The 12,417-nt window shown below is 37.7% G+C and overlaps 1 protein-coding gene across 5 annotated transcripts in view; it reads left to right on the top strand.

Annotated features, from left to right (window-relative positions):
- LOC132396865 (SWI/SNF-related matrix-associated actin-dependent regulator of chromatin subfamily E member 1-related-like) overlaps positions 1 to 12,417 on the top strand; it is a 48,481-nt gene that overhangs the window by 31,773 nt on the left and 4,291 nt on the right. For all 5 annotated transcript variants that reach the window (XR_009513154.1, XM_059974875.1, XM_059974873.1 and 2 more), the window contains 2 exons: positions 442 to 657; positions 10,950 to 11,085. Coding sequence is in view for 4 of the 5 variants with exons in the window: in XM_059974875.1 (XP_059830858.1) it covers positions 442 to 657; positions 10,950 to 11,085 (352 nt within the window). In the remaining variant the exon portion in view is untranslated. The remainder of the gene's footprint in view (positions 1 to 441; positions 658 to 10,949; positions 11,086 to 12,417) is intronic.

Raw genomic sequence — 12,417 nt, 5'->3', positions numbered from 1 at the left:
TTTTTATATATGCTTATAGTAATTTATAGTTTCTATTATTATGTAATGTTGCCACAAAACAGCAAGTTTCACAACATATGCCAGTGATATTAAACCTGATTCTGATCAATCCGGTAATGATGCTTCCCATAACTTTCTAATACTTTTCCTACGTAAGTCAGCAAAAGACTATCTAACTATCTGTGATCTTAACGTCAAATAAAAATGTAAGATGCTGAAAGTGCAGGTGTTAGGTGTTTGTGTTTCGCCTAGTGACCATTTAAGAGTTCCATGCTAAATGATTCTTGATCTTAAAAATAAAAGTTTCACTCTCATTTGCGACAGAGTGGAGGTATTTGGACAAATATAAGATGTTCCAGTGTGTTATGGGACTCTTCAATATTAAGGGAACCAGATCTTGAAAAGCAAATGAAACTTACTGTTTTTTGAATTGTTTTACAGCTCGAGAAGCAGAGTTGAGAAAGTTACGGAAGACAAATATCGAATATGAAGAGCAGAATGCAGTCTTGCAGAAACACATTGACAATATGAGAAGTGCTAAAGAGAAACTGGAGGAGGAACTGGCTGAAGAACAAAGCCAAAATGCAAATCTACACAAGCATCTTGACAATTTACGGCAAATGTTAACAGCTAGTTTCACTGACGTCTCACTGCCAGGTCAGAAGAAAATGTTGTTGTAACCAAAGAATTATCCACCACACATTTGCAGCCTATCAGAAAATGTTTTGAAGCTGAAGATTCTATGACCTATTTGGATGAGTTAGTTGGTTTAGTTCAGTGGTTGATTTAGTACAGTGTATGGACTGAAATATTGATGCCAGTTTCACAAGAGAAAACCACCGTACTTTTGCTTAAGACACAAAGTCATTGCATGGAATGTCATTCATGTGGCTAGTGGTAAATCAAAACTTGAACAGGAAAAGATTTTATGATTTCTGTGGATTGATACTGTAGGTAATTTAGTACTGTATTTTGAAAGAAATATATCAATTTCTTTAATGTTAAGATACAGATTTAAACAGTCATCACAATTCATTCCTTATGTGATGTGGGTGATCATTGTCTTGGCAAATTTTTCTACAGGGGTGGTTTGCCATTGCCTTCTTCTGGTCAGTGCCTTTACAAGATGGGTGACCCCAGCCATTATCAATACTGTTCAGAGATTGTATGCTTGGCATCTGTGGTTGCATAACCAGGACTTGTGATATGCACCAGCTGCTCATAGGGCCATCCACCACCTGCTCCCATGTCTTCACAGAACCCTTGTTGGGGGTGAAGCAGATGCTACAACTTGCCCAAGGGTGGCCTGCAGGCAAGCGGAGGGAAGGAGCATCTAATATCTCCTTTGGAACAGACATATCTCCGCCTCAGCTCAGCTCACCTCACAATTATTCAGTATTATAGCAGCTTTTTACTATAATTTTTAATGCAAAATTTTTCTGCATAAGCTTTTGATGTGAAGTTTTTCTTTTGGATATAGCTGTGAATTTTCAATTTATTTCCATTATGTTGAATTAATAATTTGATTCTAATGAACAAGAAGTGAATAGTTAATAGTAAACTAGGCTAATCTATTAATTATTAAACACAACACATTGAGATATTGCAGAAGTATTTTGTATAGTACAGAGCTATGCTTTAACTATAAAAGGATGAAAATTCACATGTAGTCAATGAAAAGGCTAAGAGAATGCTTCAGATAATTATCAAAATTTAATACGTGAGGGTCTTGATGTTGTAGAACAAGAAGTAAAGAAATAGTTTGCTTATGCCTCTGTATATTTTCCATATTATATAGCTCTCTTCTGAAAGCAAAGGAATATTTTGCAAGTATGCTGCTGCTCTTGCAGAAACAGCAAAAGCATGTATTTCGATAGCATCTTTAATGAAGAGCCTCAAAAGGCACTTTAATGGAACATAATAATGGGGATCCAGCTAGGTTGTGAGCTCTGGTGTGGTGAATGACCATGGCTTGGTGAAATTAATAATGAACTGAATTTAAGATGATGAAAGAAGTCTGGCCAGGAGTGGATCGCAATATTCAATTCCCAGGGCATAGGTGGGTGTCTGACAGAAGGTCATATGCAGTAGGACGTGTAAATGTGCCCTAATAGAGGATATAAGAGTACCAATCCATTTATAAAATTCTACTTAATTCCAAATTATACAGATTATGAACAAATTGGGTTTAGCTTGAGACAACAAAGAAATTGTCTTTTCTCAGGGAAACTGAGCTCAGGTGGTATTCAAAAACAATGGGGCAGATCTTTTACAGTCGAGGATTTGTTAGTTATCTAGTTCTTGAGCCATGCTGTTTTTTACTACTTTGCTGAGGACACTCTTCTGCTGGGACCACAGTGTTGGATAGCAGAATCCGAATCAGGTTTATTATTACGGGCATGTGTTATGAAATTTGTTAACTTAGCAGCTGCAGTTCAATGCAATACATAATAACACAGAAAAAAATAAGTAAACCAATTAAGTGTGTATTAGATTAAAAATAATGAAAAACAGATATTATAAAAAAGTGATGTCGTGTTCATGGGATCAGTGTCCATTGAGGAATCGGCAGAGGGGAAGAAGCTGTTTCTGAATAGCTGAGTGTGTGCCTTCGGGCTTCTGTACCTCCTACCTGATGGTAACAATGAGAAGAGAGCATAGAGCTTCTTCCATGCTAGTCATAGAGTCATAGAAAAGTACGCACAGAAACAGGCCCTTTGGCCCATCTAGTCCATGCTGAACCATTTAAATTGCCTACTCCCATTCCTGTTGCTATATCTAGTACCCAGCCACAGTAGCAGGAATTTCATTGGTAGTGCTGAGGTCTAGGATCACTGGATTTAGACATGCAATTTAAGTAAGAGTGCATATGACACTTGCTTGCATTTATTCCAGGTCTATTAAAATTTATGTCCAAATAGTTAAGTTTTTTTTTCAGGAGAGTTTTAGTTAAATTAATGGACAAACAAGCAATTAAACTATTTGAACTAACTTAACTAAATCAAGTAAATTTTCTCTAGGCAGCTGATTTCTGCCATTGGTTTCAATGGACTCACCGTGTTTATCAATCTGGCATGGCTTCAGTGAGTAAATTTCCAAGTGTGGCATCTGGGATATCAGCAGATGCATCCACTCCTTCACTGGACTCTGAAGATCTCAGGAGAACATTTTTGCTGGTTGCCTTTAATCTTCTTTATGTTCCTAATGAAGGAAATTTTAGCTTAACAGGGAGTAAATATTAGACAAGCAGTGAATACCTTAAAGTGAGATATCAATGTACTTGAAACCAGAGTAAAATTGATTTTCATGGTAATTAAACCTGTGTCAATGACAATTTTCCTGTATTTAATACAGGAAGAAATATAGTAGAAGCAGGAGGAAGAACTTGGCTCTTCATGCTTGGTCAGCCATTCCATTTAAACATGACTAATGTTTCACTTGCTTATTAACTCTTCCTGTATTTCTTGAGTACTCTTAAAGATTGTGAACAACTTTCTCCCCTGGGAACTCCCAATAGTCAAAACCATCCTTCCCAAAAAAAGTGGCACATAATCCTGCTCATGTTTTGGTACATTAACTAATCTCAGTCTCTGCCAGAAATGAACTGGCATGGATGAAGGATTGTTAATGGACAAAAAATTCTGTGTGCTCTGCCTTGTCCTGGTCTTTCTGAAACCCCAATACAGCTGTATTCCAGTGGCTTGCCCTTTCTCTAAAACCTCTTATTAGATTTTTGAAACATGAATAACCTTGTTAATTCATGTTGACTTTACCCAGTTCTATTGTTACACAAGTACTTGTCACTACTCCCTTAATAATGCAATCCAGTATTTTTCCTCACTATGGATGTTAGGCTAACTTACCTATAGTAACACACACAAAATGCTATTGGAACTCAGCAGATCAGGCAGCTTCTATAGAAATGAATAAACAATGTGTCGGGCCGAGACCCTGCTTCAGGACTGAGAAGGAAGGCCAGAATAGAAAGTTGGGGGGAGGGGAAGGAGGCTAGCTGGAAAGTTACATATGAGCCAAATGGGTGGAAAAGGTATAAGGCTAGAGAGGAAGGAATCTAATCGGAGAGGAGAATGAACCATAGGAGGAAGGGAAGGAAGAGGTGGGAAGCAGTAAGAGGCCAGAGTGAGTGGAGGATAGAAGAATAGAGAAGATGGAGGGGAATATTTTTACTAGAATAGGAAATCGGTATTCATGCCATTAGGTTGGAGGCTTCCTAGATGGAATATAAGGTGTTGCTTCTCCACCCTGAGGGCAGCCTCATCACAAGAAACTGATTATTCATTTCCATTGGTGCTGCCTGACCTGCTGAGTCCCTCCAACATTTTGTGTGTCTTGCTTTTCAATTCCAGCATCTTAAGAATTTTGTGTGATTTGATCTATAGTACCTTTTATTCCTTTCTTGAATAGTGGGGTTACATTTGAATTGAATTGACTTTATTTCTTACGTCCTTCACAGACATGAGGAGTAAGTATCTTTTTAACGTCTCCGTCTAAATGTGCAATCATATAAAAAATTATATTAAATAGGACAGTCAATGTAACATAGAAATACACTCAAATCAGCATGAGTTAATCAGTCTGATGGCCTGGTGGAAGAAGCTGTCCCAGAGCCTGTTGGTCCTGGCTTTAATGCTGCGGTACCGTTTCCCAGATGGTAGCAGCTGGAATAGATTATGGTTGGGGTATCTCGGGTCCCCAGTGATCCTATGGGCCCTTTTTTTCACACTTGTCTTTGTAAATGTCCTGAATCATGGGAAGTTCACAACTACAGATGCGCTGGGCTGTCCGCACCACTCTCTGCAGAGTCCTGCGATTAAGGGAGGTGCAGTCCCCATACCAGGCAGTGATGCAGCCAGTCAGGATGCTCTCAATTCTGCCCCTGTTGAAAATTCTTAGGATTTGGGGGCCCATACCAAACTTGCTCAACCAACTGAGGTGAAAGAGGCGCCGTTGTGCCTTTTTCATCACATAGCTGGTGTGTACAGACCACGTGAGGTCCTCACTGATGTGGATGCTGAGGAACTTAAAACTGTTTACCCTCTCAACCCCAGATCTATTGATGTCAATAGGGGTCAGTCCGTCTCCATTCCTCATGTAATCCACAACCAGCTCATTTGTTCTTGCGAAATTGAGGGAGAGGTTATTTTCTTGACACCACTGTGTCAGAGAGATGACTTCTTCTCTGTAGGCCACCTTGTTATTGTTTGAGTTTAGGCCAATCAATGTAGTGTCGTCAGTGTATTTAATTAGCAGATTAGAGCTGTGGGTACACAGGGAGTAAAGGAGGGGACTTGGTACATAGCCCTGAGGGGCTCCTGTGTTGAGAGCCAGCAGTGTGGAGGTGAGGAAGCCCATTTTTACCAACTGCCAGCGATCTGACAAGAAGTCCACGATCCAGCTGCACGAGGCAGGGTCAAAGTCTAGGTCTTTGACCTTCCATTCCAGAATCTAAGCAATTTTGGATGATGACAGTCGCTATATCCACTATCTCCAATAGTACCTCTTTCACTGTTGAGCTGTTGGTAATCAGCTCTATTTTATGGTTTCATTAATTTCTGCAAAACATTTAAACTGATTCCAAGAGCTAAACTCCTTGCCAATATCCTGTAGACTTGGTAATATTGAAGCTGGTGTTGCTGCAGTTTAATAAATTGCATTTGGAAAATGGAGAATTTTACTTAGCAGATTTAGGGAATTATTGCAGAAAGCCGTAAGATCTGTGCACACATTCATTGAGAGAAGCTCTAAGCAATTTGGACCTATTTCATAATATAATACTGTTAACTTGGAAAGCAGTCTGATGCTTTATGAGACATGGTCATCATTAAATTCAAGATGACTTGTGCTTGAAAACCTGTCTTTAGTAACTATACCCATTACCTGAAATTAAAAAATACTATTGGAATAAATAATTGAAATTAAGTAAATGAACAGAATTAGGTCATTTGACTCTTCCAGCTTGTTCCAGTTATCTTGTTTAACCTTTCATTTAGTTTAATTATCCCTTAGGTTTTTTCAGTTTATCGTTGTCGTCATTAGATTCAAGAAAGCAACATAATTGATGGATACAATTACTAATAGGGAGACAGATATAGAATAACTTAGAAACAAAACAGAATTACTTTAGTTTTTTTTATTTGCAGACTTAAAATAAGGTGGTGAAATTTTAATAACTCCAATGGAATGTGTGAGAATGAAGGAAGTTAATAATAATTTTCTTTTGATCAGTGCAAAATTTGTCTGGGTAGAAGTTGCCACTGGCTATCTTTAGGTTTAACAATAGGTTTTTTAAAGAAATGAGTAGAGGTTATACCTTAATTATCTGATGAATCAGTAATTCAGCCCAGTTCTGAGACAATTTTAATTAAATTAGTGTCTCAACAATTTAACAAGCAAAAGTGTAGGCAAGAGTTTTTTTTAATGAGTGGGTTTCCTTTTTCAATTTTTCTGATTTGCCAATGTTAAAAATAACTTGAACAAATTACCCAGTGCTACAAATTGAAAATAAATTTCACATCTGTAAGTGTGATTGGTTTTCACATTCACTCCAACAATGTACATAGACAAGAAAAAGAAGCCCAAATAGATAATATGGAAATAAGAAATTTCTAAACAATGTCAGTATCCTCTATATGTTTTGAAAAGTAAATTGGTGGTGAAGAAGGGGAATGTGGATCACTAAAGTCATGACTTGTTCCCAGGTCTGAAATGGCAAACACAGGGGTGGGGCGGCTGGGGGGTGGGGGGCATAGTTTTAAGGTGCTTGCAAGTCGATAGAAGGAGGATGTCGGAGGTAAGTTTTTCACACAGAGTGGTGGGTGCATGGAATGTACTGCCAGTGGTGGTGGTAGAGGCAGATACAATAGGGTCTTTCAAGAGACTTTTAGATAGGTACATCGAGCTTAGAAAAATTAAAGAGCTATGTGGTAGGGTAATTCTAGGCAGTTTCCAGACTGGGTTACATGGTTACGCAACATTGTGGGCCAAAGGGCCTGAAATGTGCTGCAAATTACTACGTTTCTATATTTTTAATAGCTAATAAATCTCTATTCCCAATGATGAAAAGGGCAGAATACCACCTTTATAAGAAAACTTAAATGCAAAGACAAGCCTGCTGTGTTTTAATTTTTTTTAAAAGAAGGTACCAATATGAATAATGAGATTTGAGATAATACTGGAAATCCTCAACATTTTAAGGCCTGTTTGTGGGAACCAACATTTCAGGTTGAAGAGCCTTTGTCAGGGACTCGGATATGCAAGTCTCCAGAATCAAGGATGGTTTGAATTGAGTATTTTAAAGAAAAAGTTGCCAATCTATTAACTGAGTTTTAAAGTTGATATATGTCCCAGTTATTTTTGTAAGGGTATAGAAAGTGAGTAACTAGGGCATCTCAATTTAACATGGATTTATGACTGGTAGAATTGAAGATCAGTGAGTGACTCAACACTCGGACAAGTTTGAATTAATCAAAGAATTTGAATTTATAAAGGGCAGATCATATCTAACAAATTCAGAAGAGATAGTTTGTGTAATGGAAATGAGAGTATCTCCGGATATTTTTTTTTATTCAGTTCTGGAATTTGGGTAATGCTAGGATGCCTAACTTTTATTATTCATGTACATTATTGTACTTATGCAGTCCTTTAGATACAGGTATTTCCTCAGATTTGCTGAATAGGGATATCCAGTGTTGATATCCTAAAGTATTTAAGAGCTATTTTCATATTCGGGTGTTTACAATGTTGAGCTGCTACCTTTGTTCCTGGAAGGGACAGGAGGCAGGTTTCAAAAGAGCTTTCGAAGTACACAGAACATGTACTTGCAGAGCATTGTGTAATTAGTTGTGTAGTTGATTGTGCAGTGTTCGAAGGTGCCATTTAAGCTAACTTTTTTTTCTGGATGCATCTTGAGTGTTGTGGAGCTGCACTCATTACCCAGGCAAGGGGTACTTTAGCATACTTTTGTGCCGGTAGATAATGAAATGTTCTTGGAATTCCAGAGGATGAACATTTGTCATGCAGTTGATCGACTTGTATTTTGGTCAATGTTGACTCTCAGGATATTGCTAGTGATAAGCAGACTTGGCCGTGATATTCAGTAGCATTATCAAGGGCACTTGGCTACAATTTGGGCAATTGTCAGGTTCTTAATTAATGGACATGTTCTTAAATGAAGGTCTTGACTGGAAACAGTGACTCTCCATTTCTGTCTATAGATGATTGCTGACTCGCTGAATTCCTCCAGAATTTTTTTTTGTTAAAACTTTATGCACTTTAAATCAGGGTTGATCCCCTGGATTGACAGTAATGGTAGAGGAGGGATTTCCTGGACCATGAGGTTACAGCTGGAGATTGTGTACATTTCTGCTGCTGCTGAAGGTCTAAGGAGGAAGTGTTTGGGAAGCTGAAAAGTCTGAAAGTAGTTAAGTTACCTGGACCAGATAGACTACACCCAGGGTTCGGAATGAGGTTAACTGGAGAGTTTATGGGGCATTAGTAGTGATCTTTTAAGAACCACTAGATTATGGAATGGTTTTGGAAGACTGAAGTTGTAGATGTCATTCCACACTTTAAAAAGGGAGGAAGGCAGAAGGAAGAAAATTATAGGTCACTCAGCCAAACTTCAGTGGTTGGGAAGGTGTTCAAGACCATTATTAAGGATGATGTTTTGGGGTATGGGGGGGGGGGGGCACATGATAAAATAGGCCAAATTCAGCATGGTTTCTCAAAGGGGAAGTCTTGCCTGACAAATCGATTGAAATTCTTTGAGGAAATAGCGATAGAGAAACAAGAGTCAGTGGATATTGCTTACTTGGATTTTCAGAAGGCCTTTGACAAGATGCTGCACATAAGGCTGCTGGACAAGATAAGAGTCCATTGTGTTACAAGAAAGATACTAGTGTGGATAGCAGATTGGTTGACTGGCAGGAGGCAAGGAGTGGGAATTAAGGGGGCCTTTTCTGGTTGGCCGCTGGCGACTGGGACAGAATTCAGTGTTGGGACGACTTCTTTTCATGATATATGTCAATGATTTGGATGATGGAATTGATAGCTTTGTGGCCAAGTTTGTAGATGATACAAAAATTGATGGAAGGGTAGGTAGTGTTGAGGAAGCAGAGTCTGGACAGAGTTGAGGACGGATTAGGAGAAAAGGCAAAAAATTGGCAAATGGGATACAGTGTAGGGAAGTGTATGGTCATAAGCTTTGATAGAAGGAATAAATGTGTAGACTATTTTCCAAATGGAGCAACATTTTTTGAAAAAGTCAGAGGTCCAAAGGGGCATGGGGGTCCTCATGCAGGATTCCTAAAGGTTAACTTGCAGGTTGAGTCAGTGGTAAGGAAGGCAAATACAATGTTAGCATTCATTTCGAGAGGAATAGAATATAAGAGCAAGGATGTTATGCTGAAGTTTTATAAGGCATTGTATTGATCAGACCACACTTGGAGTATTGTGATCAGTTCTGGGGCCCTTATTTAAGAAAGGATGTGCTGGCATTGGAAATAACCGGAGGAGATTCACCAGAATTATTCTGGAATGAAAGGGTTAATGTATAAGAGGTGGTTGGTTCTGGGCCTGTATTTGCTGGAATTCAGAAGAATTAGTGGAGGGGGAATCTCATTGAAAACTATCAAATATAGAAGGGCTTAGACAGATTGGATGGGGAGAGGATGTTCCCTATTGTGAGTGAGTCTAGGAACTGAGGGCACACCCTCAGAATAGAAGGATGTCCATTTAGAACAGAGATGAGGAAGAATTTATTTAGCCAGAAGTCAGTGAATCTGTGGAATTCATTGCCTCTGATGGTTGTGCATGCCAAGTCATTGGCTATATTTAAAGTGGTGCATAATAGGTTCTTGAATATTCAGGGTGTCAAAGGTTATGATGGTAGGAGAATGACATTGAGAGGAATAGTAAACCAGCCATGATGGAATAGCAAAGCAGACTCAATGGGCTCAGTGGCCTTATCACCTCATGATGTCTACTTGTGATATGCAGTACACTAGATGAGTGGTAGAATCTGGGGTATATGGTGGGAATATGTTGGGATGACGAATAAAATATTTTTAGTGTAGAATTGGGGCAAATGTGTATTTGATTGTCAGCATGGATTTGATGGGCTGAAGAGCCTGTTTGTGTGCTGTATGCTTTGATGTCTGTTCCTATCTGCATCTTCAGGCAGTTCAATTGTGAACAAGGATTAATCTCTGTCTCTTAACCACACCATCATCCCTAATGTCAATCTTTCTTGGTACCTACCCTCGCACAAACATTCTCTTCAATTTCATTCCTCCCCTTTGTTAGATTATTAAATTTTCTTACTTCTGATGAAACTGAAATATTAGTTTTTCTCTTCACAGATACCCAGTGTTCCTAGCATTTTCTGTTTTATTTCTCTTCCAAAATTTTGAGTAGTGAATGTCTAATTGCCACAAATAACCAAGTAATTAGATCAGATGTTTAACCAGAAGTGGGTATCCTGTGAGATGAGTACCTATCTCAAAATTTATACTTTCACATACTACATCCATGCCCTGTTTTGTCTATTTTGTGTATATTGATCATATTCCATTAATGACTAATTTGAATTTGGTTTCCCTTGCTTTGATAAATTGCAGTTAGTAAACAATCTATCAAAGAGAGTTCACAGCGCAAATAAGTTACAGCAAATACATTGTATATTAAACATCTATCAAGTGTTATCGTATTCGAAGTGCTTTACTTTTTAGAAAATATGATCAACAGCTTAATTTTCAAACTAATTGTTATATTTTGGAATGTTCCTTGTGCGAAATAATACATATAGAGGAAGACTAGGAAATGTTGAGAAAAAGTTGTATCAAATATATATAATTTTTCAGGAAATCAGTGAAATTTGTTTGCTTTTCTATTAGTATGTAGCCGGACGTCATTTGTTCTTTCCTCTGTAGGAAGTGGAGAAAGTGTGACAGTTGACACAATTGATTCGTATATGACAAAACTGCATAGTATCATAGACAACAATCCTCAGCAGAATGAAAAGCTTGTGAAGAAGGTCCAGGAGATAGTCAGCAGCCTAGACAGCAGGTAAATATGTGAAAGCATGGAAAGTAAATCATATTGGTCGCTGTCCATATTTGTTTAATTTAGAGGAATACAGACTCTGCAAGGGTAATATTTTTTACTTTTTTGTTTAACAAAGCTTTCTTTTTAAATGTTAAATTCTGTGCTCTTTATAGTTTTTAGCAATGGAGTACTTTACTCATTTTCTAGCATCAAGAATTAGAAATTTACAGAGGAATTTTTTGTCTTTTTTGATCCTTTTAAAACTAAATAACACCCTTTTCATTCAGTGGTTCATTGCTACAGCAGATTGGCCCAACGGAAATCTCAAAACCACAAACTCTTTATCACTTTTAGCAAATATTAAATTTCTTATATTTGAAATGTAATAAATAGTAATTTCTATTGGGAAGACTGTATGGAGTATCTGAAATTACATCTTTGTTCAGAATAGTTACAATGCTTCTGCCATTACTTTCTTCGTACTAAAACAAAAATAGCCTTAAAAGTAGAGGTGCAGCTGTTGACAAAATAACAATGGAAATTATAAAAATTGTGCTGGATTATGATTTTTGTAAAAAAAAATATTACCATAACATGAACTTATTCAAAATGGCCACTAATTCACTCTTATTCTTAACTAATGGGTAAGATCTAAATTAATGTTTTCAGTTCTCTTTTATTTTGTGTCATGTAGTGTTGTAAAAAAAATATAATAACAAGATTACTGCAAAAGTTACCGTAAATTCCGGTGTATAAGCCCATCCGGAGTATAAGGTAACCTCCATTTTCAAGGTTAAAAAAGTGACTTTTTCATGTTACCTTTGTATAAGTCGACCCCTTTTGTAGAGGGTTTTGATTTAAACAGAAAAGATTCACAAGATCTCACATGCCAGTACTCCACTGCTGGATCCGGAACATGGAAATTTTGTGAACCAGTACCTGCTAAGAAAATAGGCCTACACATTGTACAGCATTATAAGTGAATTCTTAATAAATAAATCAGGGAGGAAAGTTTTGAATTAGTTTCCCAATGGTAAAGAATCCTCTGAAATATAATCCCCATGAAACCATTTAGTGCCAATCGTAATCTCGTTAAAACATAACACTGGGTGGCGGGATCAGTACGTGTACATTGTATTGAGTTTGCGACCACCATGTACAAAAGATTAAAACAAATGCAATATGATGCTGGCTTCAAGCTGAAGGCTGTTGATTTTGCTAAAGGAATGAATAATTCTGCAGCTGCTAAGAAGTTTAGTGTAAACTAGAAACAAGTGAGAGAGTGGAGAAAGGCAGAGGACTTGCTGAGATGAAATGTGCAAACTGCGGGAAAACATGCCAGTGGCCAGAACT

This window comes from Hypanus sabinus, chromosome 7 (assembly GCF_030144855.1).
Source record: "Hypanus sabinus isolate sHypSab1 chromosome 7, sHypSab1.hap1, whole genome shotgun sequence".
Lineage (NCBI taxonomy): Eukaryota > Metazoa > Chordata > Chondrichthyes > Myliobatiformes > Dasyatidae > Hypanus > Hypanus sabinus.
This window is presented reverse-complemented; position numbering and strand designations above follow the sequence as displayed.